Raw genomic sequence first — 18,740 nt, forward strand, 5'->3', positions numbered from 1 at the left:
GTCATTGTAGTTTGTGAACTAAGTTGCAGATGCATAACTATAACAAATGAGAAAGCTATGTTAAGACAATCATTGTCCTTAAATAATGTTATATTTTCCCCAAAATCTTATGCAAAATATTAAAACGATTAAAAAACTGGTTTTATCTTCCCCTGGAGGATATGAATCTCTTTCTTCCCCATCTGTCTTCCTGTCTTCCTGTCTCTCCTCATCTCCTTTCTCTTCTTCCCTCCCTCCTTCTCTCTCAGTACTCCAGTGTCCTCCTCCCTCTCTCCTTTTCCTCGCTGCCTCTCTCATCCTACCCATCTTTCTTCTTCTCTACTCTTCCCCGCATCAATCCCCTCCCCCTTCCGTCCCCCCACATCACTACCCTCCCTCCCTCCCTTTATCCACACTCCCTCTCTTCTGCCCTGCCCTGCATCACTCCCCTCCCCCTCCCGCCCCACCAGCATCACTTCTCTCCCTCCCTCCCTTTATCCACACCACCTCTCCCCCCACCTCACCCCCTCCCTTTACCCCACCTCTTCCCTTCCCCCCCTCTCTCAACACTGCAGTTTAGGACTCCTACCAGCCTCCCCCATCTCCTCCCTGCCCCTCCCTCCTTCTCTCTTCCACTGGTGTTGTCATTGTCTCTCAGCTCCATCCAACCTCCCCCTTCCCCCACTCTCTCCCCCCCTCCTTCTCTGTTGCTCTTTCTCCCCCTGTCTGCTGCTGGAGTTATCATTGTCCCAGCACCTAGCCCCTCCGTCCCTCCCTCTCTCTCTCCGTCTCCCTTCCTCCTCTCTGTCTCCCTTCCTCCTTTCTGCCTCCCTCCATCCATCCTCCCTCTCTCTCTCCATCCCTTCTCTCTTTCTTGCTCTTTCTCTCTCTCTCTCTCTCTCTCTCTCTCTCTCTCTCTCTCTCTCTCTCTCTCTCTCTCTCTCTCTCTCTCTCTCTCTCTCTCTCTCTCTCTCTCTCTCTCTCTCTCTCTCTCTCTCTCTCTCTCTCTCTCTCTCTCTCTCTCTCTCTCTCTCTCTCTCTCTCTCTCTCTCTCTCTCTCTCTCTCTCTCCAAGCCGGTGTAGGTTTTACGTTGTGGAGAGTTCTAGAACATTCAGGTGATGAGGTGATGTCGTCACAGAATGATTATGAAATTCTACTCTGCTGGTGAACAGAAAGACAGGCAGGCAGACAGCAAGACCTCCAGACAGGCAGACATGTAGACAGTCAGAAAGCCAGACACAGGATCATGTCCAGACATCCATCCAGCAAAACATCCATACAGCCAGACATGGGACCATGTCCAGACAGATGTAGAAGGAACAGTGATGCTGCCAGAACAGGGCTGGGCTGACTACACTCACACAGAAGGTATTTATACTTCCTGGTTTGAAGACCCCATCACCACCTCAACAGTCATAACCTCCCAACACCATATCACAGATGAGCCATCAGAATTCTCAGTGGTTCATTGTGTATGACATCACACAGAGTCCCTCTCCCTTCCTGTAGGGGGCGCCAGCTGTGGCTTCACATCCGCCATTACACGCTGGCCCCCACCCTCCCCCTTCTGCTTTATTCCAGTCGCTTCCTCCCCCTTCTGCTTTATTCCAGTCGCTTCCTCCCTGTCTGCCTGCCTCTCTCCCCCCTCTCCCTCTCTGCCTGCCTCTCTCTCCCCTCTCCCTCTCTGCCTGCCTCTCTCTCCCCTCTCCCTCTCTGCCTGCCTCTCTCCCCCTTCTCCCTCTCTGCCTGCCTCTCTCCCCCCTCTCCCTGTCTGCCTCTCTCCCCCCTCTCCCTGTCTGCCTCTCTCCCCCCTCTCCCTGTCTGCCTGCCTCTCTCCCCCCCTCTCCCTCTCTGCCTGCCTCTCTCTCCCCTCTCCCTCTCTGCCTGCCTCTCTCCCCCCTCTCCCTGTCTGCCTGCCTCTCTCTCCCCTCTCCCTCTCTGCCTGCCTCTCTCCCCCCTCTCCCTGTCAGCCTCTCTCCCCCCTCTCCCTGTCTGCCTGCCTCTCTCCCCCCTCTCCCTCTCTGTCTGCCTCTCTCCCCCCTCTCCCTCTGCCTGCCTCTCTCCCCCCCTCTCCCTCTCTGCCTGCCTCTCTCCCCCCTCTCCCTCTCTGCCTGCCTCTCTCCCCCCTCTCCCTCTCTGCCTGCCTCTCTAACCCCTCCCCCTCTCTGCCTGCCTCTCTCCCCCCTCTCCCTCTCTCCCCCCTCCTCCCTCCTCTTCACACTCTTTCCCTCACTACCTTATCCCTCCTCTTTTTTCTATCTCTCTCTTCACCCCTCCCCCACCACTACCTCCTCTCACTCCTCTCTCACACTTCCCTCCCTCCCTCCCTCCTCTCCCCCTCTCACCCCTTCCTGGCTGTCTCATTCCCTCCCTCCGTCTCCCTGTCTCTCTCTACCCTCCCCCTCTCACTCCATTCCTGGCTTATTCTCTCCCTCTCTCACACTCCCCTCCCCCTCTCTCCCTCACTACTCTGTCTCCCTCTCTCTCTACCCTCCCATTCTCCCTCTCTCCTCAGTCTCTCTCACTCCCCTCCCCCTCTCCCTTCCTCCCTTCCTGGCTTATTCTCTCCCTCTCTCACACTCCCCTCCCCCTCTCTCCCTCACTACTCCGTCTCCCTCTCTCTCTACCCTCCCATTCTCCCTCTCTCTCACTCCCCTCCGCCTCTCCCTCCCTCCCTCCCTTCCTGGCTTATTCTCTCCCTCTCTCACACTCCCCTCTTCCTCCCTCCCTCCCTCCGTCTCCCCTGCTCTCTTTACTCCAACCTGCCCCCATCTGTCTCTCTCTTTCCCTCCCCCATGTCACCCCCTCTCCCTAGTCTCTTTCTCCCCTCCCCCCACCCCCATCTGTCTGTCTCTCTACCCGCCTCCCTTAATTCCACCCCCCTTCCTCTCCCCCCTTCCTCTGTCTCTCGCTCCCCCGCCCCTTCCACCTCCTCTCTCCCTCCCCCTTCTTCTCCGTCTTTTGCTCTCCCCCTCCCCCTTCCTCTCCCTGTCTCCCACTCCCCTCCCCTCCCTCCCCCCTGATCTCTGTCTGTTTCAGCACTGCAGACAAGGGCCTCCCCCTCACTTCGCTAGGCCTCTTACCAGCCTCCCCCGTCTCCCCCCTGCCCCTCCCTCCCTCTCTGCTGTTCCTTGTACCAGCATAGCAACACTAAGCAGCCAGCCAGAGGGAGGGTGCCCTCCCTCCCTGCCCCTCCCTCCCTGCCTCCCTCCCTCTCTCCCTCCTTCTTACACACACACACAGGGGCATTTTCCCTCCATTTTAGATCTAAATGTAAGCCAAGAGGATTGTCAGGCATGGAACATAACTCAAAAATATAACCCTGATTACAGTCTCCATTCAATTACATATGCATGTGCATAAAATGAGACAACGGAGATACTATCTCATGTTCTGGTCCGGTTTTGGCCCTGATTCCTCAGGGAATGTGTGGTATACCTCGTAAACATTGGACGAGAGTCCATGAGATCACAACTAACCAGATTCCAAGATGGCATCAAGCACCAGGATCTGGAGGTCTGGTGCAGGTCTACTGCATCTTGTTGGCCCTTTCTTCTTGAAGATGTCACCTATACCGTGACCTCCCCCTCTCTCTCTCACGTTGCTGCTGGCCCGGCCTCCTCTAGAGGAGCTTGTCTGTGTGGTTTAGCCTCCTACGGATATCGTCTCCAGTTCTCCGACCTCTAGAACCTTCTCTGGTTCTCCTGTCTCGAGTTCTCCGACCTCTAGAACCTTCTCGTTCTCCTGTCTCCAGTTACCAGTCTGGTTCTGCTGTCTACAATAACCCATCTAGTTCTCCTAGCTACAGAACCTTCTGCTGTTCTCCTGTTTAAAGGAATATTCTCCAGTTTTTGTATCTTCTCACGTACCACAGGATGGATTTATTAACCCTTGTGCTGCCTTCGGGTCACATGACCCAAAGGTTCATAACGAACCATCGTTGTGTTTACCCAATTTTACCCAATACAAAAACAAATAAAAATCATTTTCTTTTAACCTTCGCAATGTGGAGGGTCTGAGACAGCCCGACGGTTAAAAGAAAATGCTTCACTTTGTTTTTGTATGCGGTAAAGTTGTCACAATACGACGGTGGGTAACAATGACTGATGGGTCAGAATGACCCGAAGAGAACACAAGGGTTAAATAACCACCAGTCTGGACAGGAAGGTGTGGCTGACACCAGGTAAACAGGGAGAAGCTGTGGTCCTCGAGGGGTAAACAGGGCGAGGGTGTGGTCCTCACCAAGTAAACAGGAAGAGGACGTTGCCCACACCAGGTAAACAGGAAGAAGGGGAAAGTGAAGAAGGAAGTCGAGACCAAGGCAGCTGTGAGAAGCACGATACAGCACTTTATTGTTCATAAATGCTTAAGTGAAAAATTAAAATAAAACAAAAACAAATACACACAAATTTAAGATCACAAATTAAACACAAGTCATATCAATAGCAGACGCTCGCGCAATTTGTTTCTTAGGCGAGGGTGGGGTGGGGCAAAATAATGTTAAGTAGAAGGATTTGGAGACAAAGCAACACTTCTAAGACACAAAGCACAGGGCCACAGAAGCCCTGATACTTTAACAAAGAGGAAGTTGCGAGGTTATAAAGGAGAGGGAATCTACTTTTCAATAGAACCTAAATCATTTTTACAGCAAATAAAAAAAAAAGTTGAATTATACCCAACTGCAGAAAAAACAACAACAAAAGCAACTGATTATGTTCATTCATTTGCATTTTTATATATAGATATATTATTATTTAGCAAAAAATGCAATGTTTCTTGTTATAAAATAAGCAAAATTAACAAAGTTCCAGCCACCAAAGCGACACTTATCTTATAGCAAACCAATGGAGAACAGATGAGACTAAAGTGAACAGATAGAATAGCAAATATTTTTTGTCTTTTTTTAAGTACATCTACCGCCAGCTCACCTCCCAACTGTCTAAAAGACTGTACAAATATACACTATCCTTTCCCCCCCTGCATCAACTGTGAAAAATTAAGGATTTTCTACTTTCTCTTTTCTGCCTAAAAGCTAGTAACTCGTTATGACTCGACATTTTAGCCACAGTGGCTGATAAACGAACAAGATGTACTTGAATCTCAACTTTCTAGTAAAGTAAATAGAAGGCAGAAAAAATCTATTGTTTGGTGCATCTTCAGTGTGTTTTCTCCTCCACTTCCCTCGTTTAGAGAAAATTGTAACTTTGTTCACAAAATCATACATCTATCATGGCTGCTTGACACTACAAAGCAGCTCTTTGTTGGCCTTTTGACACGACGGGTTCAGTGGTCGTCGGATGGCTTTGATGGAGCTGAGAGGGTCGGGCGTCCACCTCGCTCACTTCCAACACACTCAGCAAGTCCGTTCAAGAGAGGCAGCGTTGTTGGCATGGGTCTCTGTGTCCACCGGTCAGACCCACTGTTTACCCAGTTGGGCTCTGGTTCCTCCACTCCCGGTCGGGCTGAGTTTGGAGCCGGCATCGGCCTGGATCTCCTTCCCCTCAGCCGGAGTCTCTGCCGACCCGTAGCCGTTCTCCTCGTGGCCCTCCTCATCCTCCTCTTCGTCCTCAGACTCTGACCCATCCAGGTCGGAGATCAACTGAGGCTCCGGCTCTCCCTCTTCACCTCCCGCCAGCATGTCGTCACCCACAGGGTTCCCCTCCTCCTCTCCCCCCGTCTCATCCTCCTCTTCCTCCTCCTCGTCTTCCTCGCTGTCCGAGTCGATGGCGATGGGCTCCGAGTCGAGCCGGGGAGGCCTCTGTTCCGACGAGCTTCCGACCGTCTCGTTTTGGTCTGTCTGAGCGCCTTTGGCTCCCGATCCGTCCCCCGCCGTGGCCCCCTGCTGGGCCGCAGCACCGGTACTGTCGGCCGCATTCCGCTCCTGCAGCCGCAGCAAAGCCCCCTCGGACCGGCCCATGCAGGACCCGGAGGTCCTCCTAGTCTCCGCGCCCTCGGGCGCCTCGTAGGCGCAGGCCTGGGCGAAGGAGAGCTCGTGGGACAGCCTGCTCAGCTCCCTCATGTTGAAGCCCAGCAGCACGCTGGCCTTCTGGCCCTCGCAGTCCTTCATGCACTTCCTCCTGCGGTTACTGAAATGGCTGGAGATATCTGACTTCCACAACCATAGGCTGGCCGCCAGCTTCTCCACCTCGCGCCGCGTCGGGTACGGCTCCCGATTGAAGTACTGCGTGAGGAAGGCCTTCCGCGCCTCGTATGACTCGTCCTCGTGACCTTTGGGGTCGAGCGCCAGGACCACAGGGTCGTTGGGGTCCTCTACGAAGGGCGCTGTCTGGTCGCCCGGCACCAGCTTCCGCCGTTTGGGGTCATTGGGGTCGCCCTGCTCGAAGCCGGCCCGCTTCAGCGCAGTGCCCTGCGCCTGGGCAACGCGAGGCGAGGGCGCCGGCCGGCTGTCCTGGCCGTTCTGGGTCTTGCCCACTCCCCGGCAGTGCACCAGGTGCAGCGTGATGGTGGAGGCCGTCATGTTGCTGGTGTACACACCCAGGCAGTGGATGCACTTGTAGGTAAGCTTCTTCTCCACCGGGTGGACGGTCTGGATGACTTGGTGCCGCTCCCGCAGGTGGTGGGCCAGGGCATCGGAGATGGGCCCCTTCAGGATGGAGAAGCAGAGCGGGCACAGGGTCTTGCCCACATCCTTCTTGTAAGGAACGGCAGCTTGCGGGGCACTCTTGGGAGGGGAGTCTTCGGGGGAGTCGGGGGTGAGTTTGGGCGGTTGCTGGGGTATCGCCCTCTTGCCCTGAGTGGCAGAGGTGGGGATGGCAGAGGTGGAAGAGGAGGAGGCATTGTTCTGGGCGTGGAAAGCCACAGACTCCTCAGGGGCGTCCCTCATGTTGTAGGTGGTGACGATCAGCTGGACGTTCTTGGGGTTCCCTTGCTGCAATGTGAGATCAAAGGTCAACGGGGAGTCGGTGCGAGGCCCCACGGTCTCGTCGGGGTGCGCCAGCCGCATGTGGGCCACCATCTTCTCCACGTCGTTGAAGGTGGCGCGGCAGTGCGGGCAGGAGAGGCCGTGGATCAGCATGTGGTTGAGCAGCGTGTCGCTCGGCAGGTAGCGGTTACAGTACAAACACTTGCTGGTGAAGTTGTGGATCTTCATGATGTAGTTCGCCACCGCCGGCACCTTCTCCGCCTTGTGCTCTTTCTCGAAGTGAGAGCTGTAGACGTTCTCGGGGAACAGCTCATTGCAGATGGTGCAGATCTTCCACTTCTGGGTGTAGGAGGTGCCCAGGACCGAGGAACCGCCCTTCTTGGCGGTGACGGAGGCCACCGTCGTAGCGGCGGCTTGGACGCGTGACGTCAGCTGGGTGGCCTTGATGGTGGACGTGGAGGCTCCGACCACGATGGGGCTCCGCAGCGCGCCGCCCGGCAACAGCTGCTTCGCCGCCTGCGACTGCTGGGGCACCGACACCTGGGCGTTTCCCGGCAGCGTGATCCTCACCTGCTGCCCACCGATGGAGAACGACTGGGTCGTCCCGGGCTTCAAACCAAGCGCACCCTGCTTCAGCCCGGCGAGGAGCCCTGCGGAGCCGAGGCCGGACTTGGGGATGACGATCCGACTAAGCTGCTGGGCAGTGAGCGGACGCACCCCGCCTGCCGTCACCAGGGAACCTTTGGGCGTGACGCCGATGATGCCTTTGTCGCCGGCAGTCTTGGGGGACACCATGATGACGGGCTTGGCGCGGGGAACCACAACGTTGGTGTGCCCGATCATGGCGGTGACCTGGTAGCCGATCCGCTCGTGGTCCTCGATCACGTGCTGCACCAGCGCCTCGTAGGTCCGGGGCACGAACAGGCAGCGCTTGCAGTGGATGGTGTTGCTGTTGGCGTTGCTCTCTGCTGCACCGCCGTTGGGTGTGCCGGCTTTCTCCCCGGGCTTCACCAGGTACGGCTGGGCCACGTGCGAGAAGTGTTCCCTGTAGATGTGCTTGCGCACCACGTTGTAGAGCGGATCCCGGTATGTGCACTTCTTGCAGTAGTACACGGCCTGCTCGATGCTGTCTCCCGTCCTCTTCAGGCCGTCCTTGATCATCCCCCCCGCCATCACGCCCCCGGCGCCGGGCCCGGGGCGAACGGCGTTGTTGGGCATGTGGAACAGCTTGATGTGTGTCTCCAGGGTCTTCTTGTTGCCATTGTAGGTGCAGTAAGGGCAGTTGAGGAGGATGCGGCTCTCGAAGTCCTCGCTGTGGACGTTCCGGAAGTGGCTCTTGTAGGCGGAGAAGAACTTGGAGGAGAAGGGGCAGCCGGAGCAGCAGAATGGCTTGGAGCGGTAGTCCTGGAAACGGAGACAGGGGGTTAGCGAACGCTATATGCTACATGCTAACGGTACATGCTTCAGTTGGGTTACGTTGTTCTTCTCATTCACAGTTCTCTGGTTGATCCTCCCCCGCTCACCAACTATTAAAAGTTAACTAGTTGTTAACTTTTGTTTTGTTGTCGTTTACATCGTAGAGCCTTATTAGCACCACGGTCATGATTAGCATTTCATTCTTGGAGGGCTCACACTAACACATCAAAGAAATGGTAGCATTTACAATGAAAGTAAAGGAAATAAAAATAAAAGATCTAAAGAGGCACCGTAACGCATCATGCAAGAGTAACACTGAAAGGCTAACCCGTACCAGTGTGTACTACCCACTAGCTTAGGGCTAACCCGTACCAGTGTGTACTACCCACTAGCTTAGGGCTAACCCGTACCAGTGTGTACTACCCACTAGCTTAGGGCTAACCTGTACCAGTGTGTACTACCCACTAGCTTAGGGCTAACCCGTACCAGTGTGTACTACCCACTAGCTTAGGGCTAACCCGTACCAGTGTGTACTACCCGCTAGCTTAGGGCTAACCCGTACCAGTGTGTACTACCCACTAGTTTGTGGTCCATCTAGCACAGAGTCAACTAACCTGGGGTTTGGTGAGAGACGGTTCCCACATGCACACATCATCCCAGGTCGTATGCTTGATGTAGAACTCATTAGGGACGAAGTCTTTGAAGTCCTGTAGGCAGTAAAAGATCAAAATGAGTAAATAATTCATAAACTACATATTGTTATCATTTAAAGGCATGATGATCCTCCATATTTAACAGATAACAGCATGTTTGAAGTACATTTTAACACTGTCTGATGTGTCGTTTGCGATGCTTAATGTTTGAAAACGGTTTTATACTTCTGCCTATTCTTAAGACGGCATCTGACTGACATGGTACCTGTCCTTTTAAACACCTTACTTAACCAGAATTAAGTAATCTGAAACATTCTTCAACAACATTTTACAAACAAAACAATCCCGTAAGCAAATAGTGAGTGCCCTCCAGTATGAGCCCACTTCAAGAGACTTATCGATCTGCTGATTGATCTGCTGATTGATCGGGCTCTAAACATTGACTGATTGATAGCTGCACTCTGCTAAGACACAAAAGTAGAAGAAAGACGAAGAAGAAACCTTTTATTAGTCACATCAAAAGTACTTAAAAGCCACTTCCTGTTCCAGTTAGGAGTGAACACTGTAGACAGGAAGTAAACACTGTAGACAGGAAGTAGTCTTCATCGCTGTTCCACAGTCGGTAAAGCGGTGTGTTCCATCAGTCAGTCTGACAGCGATGCATGCTCACCTGCCTCTGGTAACCCAGTTAAAACCATCTCCTGATGTCACCAAACAGTTTGGCTAATTTACTGTGTACTCAGTTCTCGCTTCCAAAGGACCCCACAACCTACAGCCAAGTGGCTGAATAAAGTGATCCTCTACCCTGTACCCTCTACAGCCCCTCGCCCCCCCCCCCTCCCCCCTCCCTCACCTCGATGTGGTCTCTGCAGTACTCCAGCCCGATGTCTCCCAGAACTCTCTTCACGTTCCTGCGGGCCTTACGGAGGCTGCCCAGGTTGTTGACGGGGAGCTGGAACATACTGCCCACCTGGAGGACAAACACAGGTGTGAGTGACAGGTGAGACAGGTACAGGTGAAACAGGTACAGGTGAGACAGGTACAGGTGAGACAGGTACAGGTGAGACAGGTACAGGTGAGACAGGTACAGGTGAGACAGGTGTGTAGGGTGCAGGTGAGCCTGGGGATGACCTGTTCATTGTCCTACAGAGGTCGAGTAGGGATACTTAGACAAGCGTGTTAGCAGTAGGTGCAGAGAGACAGCAAAGTTATCAAGGGAGGAATCACAACAACAAACGCTTGGAAATAATGAAGGTTTTGTGTTTGGCAACACCAAGCTGTGAGCCCCCAGTGTGACTGTAGGTGACCTGCCACACCTGGAGACGTAAAACATCCCTGTACAGGTACAGCACCACCAGCCAGGCCCCGCTCAGCCCCACTATGGGGAGCCAAGCTCTCTCGGTCAAAGGACCACAACACAGGAGAACTTCCGAAGCTGTCACAGCAAAGTTGTAGAACACACACAGCACCGTTCTGAAAAAGACAGCAGCGTTCTAGAACAGACACAGCAGCGTTCTAGAACAGACACAGCAGCGTTCTAGAAACCGAGAAGAGACCTCAAGCCCACAAGAGGATCACTGGTTTAGCCAAACACACTGACGTCACAAACACCTGACAATCACCTTTCAGATTCAGGTCACCTGTTGTGTGTTCTTTACAGACTCCACAGCTGAGATGTAACACACACATCAGCTGTGCCTGGAACAGGAGAGATCGCCTAGTCATCACACGTTAAAAAAACAAAACAGAAAAAAATAAAATAAATCCCCTGTAATTCTCTATGAGGGTCAGAGGTCATCTATCTAGGTCAAGGGTCTGTGTTTAACCAGATGACCTCATGACAGGGTGACAAGCAGCTGGAACCCCCCCCCCCCCACACACACACACACACACTCATGTCCTACCCCACACACACACCCATGTCCTACTCCACAAACACACACACCCTAAAACAAGCCAGAGGGCTCAGAACTGTTCCAGAAGATTGTCACCGTTCTTGAGCTTCTACACCAAAGCCGTTGGTACACAAACTAAATGATGTAGCGGACAGCTTCCCGTCTGCCTGCCTGGCGTCGTACACGCTCCCTGCTCTCAGTTCTCCCATCATCTGTAGATGGCGCTAGAGAGCTCATCTGCCTGTGTTATATAAGCCCTCCCCTGCTCAACCTACCACCCCCCCCCTTCCCCCCGAAGCCTCTCCCGCAACCATGGAATGGCGCCTCCTATTGAGTCAGCAACGATTCTACGGAGCAATATGTCTGCAGTGAGGGGGAGAGGAGGGAGGGAGGGGAGAGTGTAAGCTTGAGGGGGAGGGAGGGAGAAGAGAGCGGCGAGTGGAGAGGGAGAGAAGACAGCAGTGCGAGAAGAGGGAGGGAGGGTGGGAGGGAAGGGGGAGGGGAGAGAGCAGGGAGGGAAGGGGGAGGGGAGAGAGCAGGGAGGGAAGGGGGAGGGGAGAGAGCAGGGAGGGAAGGGGGAGGGGAGAGAGCTGCGAGAGGAGAGGGAGGGAAGGGGGAGGGGAGAGAACAGGGAGGGGAAAGGGAGGAGACGGGGGAAGAGGAAGGGGGAGGGAGGGAGGGAAGGGAGGGAGGGAAGGAAGAGAGCAGTGAGGAGAGGGAGGGAAGTGGATAGGGGGAGGGAAGGGAGAAAGAGGAGAGGGGGAGGGAGGGAAGGGAGTGAGAGGAAAGGGAGGGAGGGAGTGAGAGGAAAGGGAGGGAGGGAGTGAGAGGGTAGTTGTCTGGCAGAGCAGGCAGTCTCTCTATGGCTGAGAAGGGGAGAGAGATCTAGGCCTGTTCCTACACCTCCACAAACATACATTCTAAGTATCTCTACAATGCTTCTGAGTTCATTCATTGTGATTATGCCATGGTCATTAACCAAGATCACTATTAAGATTATAATGATGACACTACCTCTGGTGAGATATAACTCCTAACCTCTTACATACAGGTAAAGTACATGGGCTGGTCCACAAATAATAAATAAATAAGAACGTTCAATCAATCTCCTATGTTCAATCAAGCCCTCTACATGTATTGCCCCAACCACAAGACCACAAGAAACCATTGAGGTTAAACCACACGTGTTGTCTGAAATGACACAATTATTAAAAACACAATTATCAAGTACGTATCTTTTCTTGTCTAAACTCACTCGATAGCATGACAACGTACCACCGCTGCTAACACTACCGTTTAGGCAAAATGTTTTTATTACTAGGTAAAACACCGGAGGCAAGTCCAATTGACCAACTGACATCACTCGTGTTTCCGTGCTCACCGAATCAAACGTGCGATGTGTAGAGCGCATCATTCGACCGGCGTCACCTAAACACTAGCCGAGCTATTCGTTAGTGACAAGAATATATTTGATAAAATAAAAATTGTCCACCTCTTAATTTCAATACGTTTTACTTTCGAAACGTTTAATCAGGCACGTAATAAAACTATCTTTAGCTAAGGGGTAAACCAGACAGCGTTCGCATCACCACTTACCACTACTAGCCGTCTCACTCGTCAATGTTTAACAAACAAATAAATACTGTTGTTGAGTAAATACCACTATGGACGCGCCACGGTGCTACATTCTGTCAACCCAAAAGGACTCTGGCAAAACATGTCAAAGGGCTTTAAACAGTATCGTACACCACGGGGCTTTGATCAGTATCTAGCTAGCTAATATGAACGTTTCCAGATCAGTGGTAAGCAGTCAGACTGTTAGCTAGCTAGCAGCTGCTCGGGAATCACAAAGAGAGGCACGCGAAACACCGCTCCAGCCGCCTAGCATGCTAGTTAACCAGCTAGCAAGTAGCCCTGCACGAGCCCAGACTAGCGGTGTCTATTCCGGTCAACACATCATGACTGAACCAAGTTTTGCGAACTATAAATGACACGATAATCAAATGACAACTTAGATACCTGGATAGCTGGTCGAAAGATTCTTTGGGATTATCTCCAACAAGCAATTATATTCATGGTGATTAAATATCAATAACTGTTGGCGAGCCTGCCCGGGAAAGGTAGCGACATAACAGGGTTAGCTGGAGAGTTGTCGCTGCTTTTCCTCCGAGCTGGCTAGCTAGAGTACACAACGTTTCCCAGCCGAGCTGGCTAGCGCGTTAGCAAACTAGCTAGTTTCTAAAAGCTTGGTATGATGAGTTTTACCTGGTTTTGGAACCGAGCCTTGCGTTGGAGTAAATTATATCTGTTCAGATCAATAGACAGAGAGACACTCCCCTCTCGTCTGTCCCTCCAAATGCCCGGACCGGGACTATTCGCCGTGCCGTGTACTTTCCGAGCGGACACACCGGACTAGGATCGCGACTCTTCTCTCTCGCCGACACGGGGTATCCGTGTGCCTCTGTTCGGCTTCTGCGGAGGAAACTCCGCTGAACCTCATTTAGCTTGATAAACCCCGAGACTCAGTACGCTAATGGTGGAACTGGGTCCCGTGAGCAAAAATACTACTAGGGTCCCTTCATTCAAAATCGCGATAACTCTCGCTATGACTGTTTACTGAAGGCTAACACATTTCCATCTCTATTCACTGATCCTAGACAATACACCCCTAGCCTAGAAACTGCCCTATCCAAAATGGCGCAATTGAAAGGGCGGAAGTGACATATGTATTTGATTAGCATAAAAACCTCATTGTGAGAACCATTGATTCCAGGCTTAATTAGTATAGTAATCAATTAAGTTAATTAACGAAAGATTCACCAGCGATCTTTACCTGTTAGTAGTCGGGTAGTGGAAGCCCGAGGACTAGTCGTTTCTCTTCCGAGACCCCGGGGTAAACAACGCGAAGGCGTAATGACAAGATTCAACCAACAGCAGGCGCCCTCCGGTGGACCTGGGGTTGGCTGAGAGCGCATGCGTTGCGTGACTACATCTGGCGCCCTCCCCTGCAGAGGGTGGATGTATACAGAGCCTCACTACTCCCCCAGCTGCCTCTGCACTCGGAGTGCTCTCTGGTGGAGAGGACGACGGAAGGTGGCGCTGTGTTGTGCTCGCGTTCCATTGTACCAAACTCACCGGGACTACTTCCCTGAGAAGCAGGCTGGGGCAGCCACGAGCCTGTAAAGCTTGTCTCCCCCCCCCCCCCCCCCCCCCCCTTGTTACTGAGTCACTGGTACTAGGCTGACAGGAGTGCACGTGTGTGTGTGTGGGAGGGGGGGGAGGAGGGATTTGATCCAAACTACAACTGAATGGATGAGTGATTGTGCGAGTCTGTATGTTTCTCTGATGTACAGCTCTCTATCTGTTTGTTTCTTCACCCTCCCCCCCCCCCCAAGGGACCAGAGAGAAGCTTCACCTAGGTTGACCTTGTGACCTCTCTATCAATAATTAAACGTACCCCAACCATCAGTCTTGGTGCGTGCTGTATCGATCAGCTATGTTCTTGGTAGACTATCCTAAGTGTAATCAAAGAATAATTTGTTGTACTGTAAACGATATTGCCTTTCTTGTACTCTCTAAATGAGAGGGAATAATGTTCCTTTCTGGACCTCATGTTGAAACACAGGACACAATATTATAACTAAGTTTTAGATAACATTAGATAATAGGGGTGACATAAAAAAAAGAAAGAAAAAAAAAGACGACAATTCAGAACTTTACGAAACGTGTGTACTTTATTAATCACAGATCCACCTGCTCAGGGAACGAACATGAAAGCAGATCCTCAGATCAACATTCTGCGTTTGCAGACAGCTTAACTAATCTCACCGTGGTGTAACACGGACATTAAACACCCGGACTGTGAAAACACCAGTCCGCTGTGAGGAGGAGTCAAACAGCCCGACGCCACAGCTCCTGGTCTTCATCGCTCTTCATCACGTCATCGTGGTCTTCATCACGTCGTAGCAAACAGTGTGAGCAGCCCCTTCAGGAAGGACACAATCTCATTCCCGCCCAGTTTGGACTCTCCGTAGACTCGGTCCACGAACGTGATGGGAACCTGCAGAGCAGCTGGACGTTAGCCTGTCACGTCATCACAAACCGGTTACCGTGACGTCGTATGACCCCCACCCTAGTTACTGTTACCACAGGTGAAGCTCAGTGGTAAGAGCACTTGCATGCAGATCAAGAAGTCCCAGGTTCGAATTACCCCATGTACTGTAAGTCCATTTGGATAAAAATTGTCTGCTAAACAAATATCTTACATACGATACAACACACAGAGACGTCACATGGTCACGCCCTGGTTATCATGACAGCAATTGTCGGGGGAGACCACTCTTATGATCCGACCACAGTCAGTCATCACCTGCTATCACTGTTACTAAGGAACAGGGTCAGGAACCATGAGAGAAGGAGGGATAGGCAGAGAGATGGAGGAAACATAAGGGAACTTAGGAGGAGAGAGAGGGTGAGGAAGGGAGAATGACAGAAGAGAGACAAACAGTGGAAGGAGAAGAGACAAAGAGAGGTGAGGGGAGGAGGAGAGGAGGGAAGGAGTGGTAAGGAGGGAGGGAGAGAGGGAGGGATGAGGAGGGAGGAGAGGAGGGAGAGAGGGATGAGGAGGGAGGAGAGGAGGGAGGAGACCTCTCCGATGGTGTATTTGAGCTGGCGGGCTCGGACGATCATCTCCATCTGGAACACGTAACCCTTGGAGACACAGCAGGACACCAGACTCTCCAGAACCTCCTTCTTGTACAGCCTGAGGAGAGAGACAGTTAATACACACACACACAGATAATACACACACACAGTTAATACACACACACAGATAATACACACACACACAGATAATAAACACACACAGAACAAATACATACACGCACGCCTTGTCCGTGTCAGAGAAGCTGGTCCTCACCTGAAGCTGCCCGTCAGATCTGAGGCTCCTGGTCTGAGCAGCACCTGGGTGACAAAGTTAGCTCCCCGACTGCAGGGGGAGGGGGGGGGGTGGAAGACAGCAAAAATAGGAAGAGGGTTAAGGTGAGGGCGGAAGGGGGGCAAACGGGTGGGGGGGCGACAGAGGGAGAGAGAGGAGGGGGGGAGGAGGGGGGAGAAGGGGAAGCAAACAAGAAGAAATGTGGAAAGATGGATAGAAAGGGTGAGAGAGGTTTGTCACAACCAAATCTCAAGAACAGACAACGTTTCATATACTGTGTGTGTGGATGTGAGTGTGTGTGTGTGTATGTGTGTGCGTGTATACGTGTGTGTATATGTATGTGTGTGCGTGTATATGTGTGTGTATATGTGTGTGTGTGTGTGTATGTGTGTGCGTGTATACGTGTGTGTATATGTGTGTGTGTGTGTGTATGTGTGTGCGTGTATACGTGTGTGTATATGTGTGTGTGTGTGTGTATATGTGTGTGTCACCTAATGAGTTTTCTGCGCAGGTCCCAGCCGTACACTCCTCCGTCCCCTCTGTAGCGAGTGCCGGCCACCACATCATATCCTCCCTCTCTCTGTTTCCTAGGAAACAAGCACATCAGCAACATCCAGCTACTTGGGTACAGGATGAAGGATGTCACACTAACTTTTATATACACTATGACTTAGACACTACATATACTGTGTGTATTTACACACACACACACACACACACAATATCACATATATACTGTAGATACAACACACACGTGACTGTTTGGAATTAAATTAATTAAATCATACTTACTCAATAAATTCCGGGATAAACTTCGGCTGTGAGAAGAATGAGAGAAGAAGAAAGTGAGGGAAGAAGAAAGAGGGAGAGAAGAAAGTGAGGGAAGAAGAAAGAGGGAGAGAAGAGAGACAGGATGATTTTAATGAGCCGTTTCAGCAGCCGTAGTTTCCGCTATGAGAAGGGTGAATTATTGTATATGAAGTATATGTCAGGTTTGCCTACGCACGTGATGAGACAGGTCAGCATCCATTATAAAGACGAAGTTCCCTGTCGCGTGTTTGATCCCATGGATATAAGCAGTTCCTGTGTGCAGACACAAACATGATGTCAACGTGCATATCCTACATTTACACAGATTTTATTTTTAGCTGAACACTTTATCCAAGCTTTATCGTGCGTTCTGGGTTCAAAGGGTTAACGGCGCCAGTTTGTGGGGAGATGGTGACCAGACAACTCACCCAGTCCCAGTTTACTTTTTCGTGGCCGAAGGAGCTGAAAAACGACCAGACAGACAGACAGACACACACACACACGTTCAGGAGAACATGAAGGGTCGGAAGTGCATATAGTTCTACAAAATTCTGGTTGTCAGAGTCAAGGAACAGTCTGTAGTGATACACCACCGCAAAGTAACAACGTCGCAGCTAACAAACACGGTGACGGTAATGTCATGAACGTTTACTTACGATTTTGTCCTCTCCGTAGATTTGCTGTAGTTGCTGAGCAACCTCCAGAGTCCCATCGGGACTTCCGTCGTCGATCACGATAATCTCGTAGTCGTAACCACTGTTCAAATTACAACAAGAAGAAGGAATGAAGGAAACCATCAATCTACAATAGCGATTGGCCTCTGAAGCTGGGAAAGTTGGTCATAATATAACTGAATGAACAAACGTGTTAATATCACTGAACAGGCGAGCTAGCCAAATTGTATTAGTGACAGCTCATCCTTGACACATCTGAAGTCTCACCGACAAGCTTCCGAAAATACATGTAAATACTCACCTTTCGCTGAAGTATTTCACTAGTAGCCAAACAATCAGAGGCAGATTCTCTCGCTCATTGTAAGTGGGTAACAGGACGGAATACTTATTTCCATCGCCCTGGCTTTTCTGCGAACCTCTTCGGCTTGCCATGTTGGAACTAGTCGGTCGGAATGTTATTTTTTGTTTTTTTTTCAAGCCGGAAGCGACTGTTCACCAAAATATTCACCGCTACAACAAGTGCGGCTGTGAACAGAGTTCCGGCTTCACAACAGTGTCGATAGATGGCGCTCGCGTCACGACAATACGTGAAATATGATCTAAATCAATGTATCTCAAGTTTTTGATGCAATGTAAGATGCAACATCTTTTTGTCTGTGGGGAAAGATAATTATATTGTTAGTACCCGCTGCAAATTATTCCCGCTAATGACAATCTCTTGTCAGACGCTACGAATTTATTGTAAATTATCTTGTGCGCACAAGATAACTTGTTCCCACAAAGATAATTTACTTGCGTGCATTAAAAAAGATCACCTTTAGGGACTCTTGGGGTTCCGTAAGATGATACTCTGATATACTGAAAGGAGTCTAGAGCAGTATGTATCAGGATTTTATTAACACTCAAGAATGTTAATCTATCAATCTCTCTTTCTCTTTCTCTCTCTCTTTCTCTCTCTCTCTCTCCCTCTCTCTCTCTCTCTCTCTCTCTCTCTCTCTACCCCTCACTGTTTCTCCCTCTCTCCCTCTCTCTCTCTCTCTCTCTCTCTCTCTGTCTCTCTCACTCACACACACACACACTCATACACACAAAGACATGTATGGCGATATGAGGGGATCAGTGATATTACGTGGTACATAAGATTGGAGAATGTGTAACAACTTTGTCACAAACTCATATGCAAAACACAAAAGAATAACATGTAAACATAGCCTTTCCATTGGACAACACACACTGTATAATACGATACTGAGAATAAACACTATTAGATTCAACAACTGATAATATTCATAGCTATATAAATCAATACACACACTCACAGTTTTATCATTTGTTTTAAAACAATTACAGTGTTTTTTCAGAAGTCTTTTTGAGGCAGTTGAGGTTAAAGCTCCATGGTTACCAGGAAGGTGAGGAAGAGGACACACCCGTCAGGACGAGTCTCTGCTAATGTTACCACGACTACAAAAGTCATAAGCAATGTCAGTAACACA

The 18,740-nt window shown here is 50.9% G+C and overlaps 2 protein-coding genes across 3 annotated transcripts; both read right to left on the bottom strand.

Annotated features, from left to right (window-relative positions):
* Positions 1-4,308: 4,308 nt before the first annotated feature.
* On the bottom strand, positions 4,309-13,797 carry adnpb (activity-dependent neuroprotector homeobox b). 2 transcript variants are annotated; one of them, XM_062460303.1, is made up of 4 exons: positions 13,661-13,797; positions 9,786-9,902; positions 8,894-8,986; positions 4,309-8,267 (listed from the first exon to the last, which is right to left on the bottom strand). In XM_062460303.1, the coding sequence occupies exons 2-4, from the start codon at positions 9,891-9,893 to the stop codon at positions 5,391-5,393; spliced, it is 3,078 nt and encodes a 1,025-aa protein (XP_062316287.1). In that variant the 5' UTR covers positions 9,894-9,902; positions 13,661-13,797; the 3' UTR covers positions 4,309-5,390. The 2 variants fall into 2 exon arrangements, with proteins under 2 accessions (XP_062316287.1, XP_062316286.1); XM_062460302.1 differs by lacking the exon at positions 13,661-13,797 and adding an exon at positions 13,093-13,538.
* Positions 13,798-14,547: 750 nt separating this feature from the next.
* On the bottom strand, positions 14,548-17,719 carry dpm1 (dolichyl-phosphate mannosyltransferase subunit 1, catalytic). The gene is made up of 9 exons (XM_062460340.1): positions 17,549-17,719; positions 17,230-17,329; positions 17,002-17,035; positions 16,770-16,846; positions 16,556-16,581; positions 16,255-16,350; positions 15,746-15,814; positions 15,475-15,589; positions 14,548-14,887 (listed from the first exon to the last, which is right to left on the bottom strand). The coding sequence occupies exons 1-9, from the start codon at positions 17,677-17,679 to the stop codon at positions 14,783-14,785; spliced, it is 753 nt and encodes a 250-aa protein (XP_062316324.1). The 5' UTR covers positions 17,680-17,719; the 3' UTR covers positions 14,548-14,782.
* Between the last annotated feature and the right edge of the window lie 1,021 nt (positions 17,720-18,740).

This window comes from Osmerus eperlanus, chromosome 4 (genome assembly GCF_963692335.1).
Source record: "Osmerus eperlanus chromosome 4, fOsmEpe2.1, whole genome shotgun sequence".
NCBI classification, from domain to species: Eukaryota; Metazoa; Chordata; class Actinopteri; order Osmeriformes; family Osmeridae; genus Osmerus; species Osmerus eperlanus.

What these genes read in the sequence shown, in the direction of transcription:
- adnpb (XM_062460303.1), bottom strand. Translation starts at nt 9,893, where the DNA reads ATGTTCCAGCTCCCCGTCAACAACCTGGGCAGCCTCCGTAAGGCCCGC. An exon ending in ACTGCAGAGACCACATCGAG is followed by an intron (nt 8,987 to 9,785) that starts GTGAGGGAGGGG and finishes TACTGCCTACAG; the next exon opens with GACTTCAAAGACTTCGTCCC. An exon ending in CGTCTCTCACCAAACCCCAG is followed by an intron (nt 8,268 to 8,893) that starts GTTAGTTGACTC and finishes CTCCGTTTCCAG; the next exon opens with GACTACCGCTCCAAGCCATT.
- dpm1 (XM_062460340.1), bottom strand. Translation starts at nt 17,679, where the DNA reads ATGGCAAGCCGAAGAGGTTCGCAGAAAAGCCAGGGCGATGGAAATAAG. An exon ending in AAAAAGTAAACTGGGACTGG is followed by an intron (nt 16,847 to 17,001) that starts GTGAGTTGTCTG and finishes GTCTGCACACAG; the next exon opens with GAACTGCTTATATCCATGGG. An exon ending in GATCTGACGGGCAGCTTCAG is followed by an intron (nt 15,590 to 15,745) that starts GTGAGGACCAGC and finishes CTCTCTCCTCAG; the next exon opens with GCTGTACAAGAAGGAGGTTC.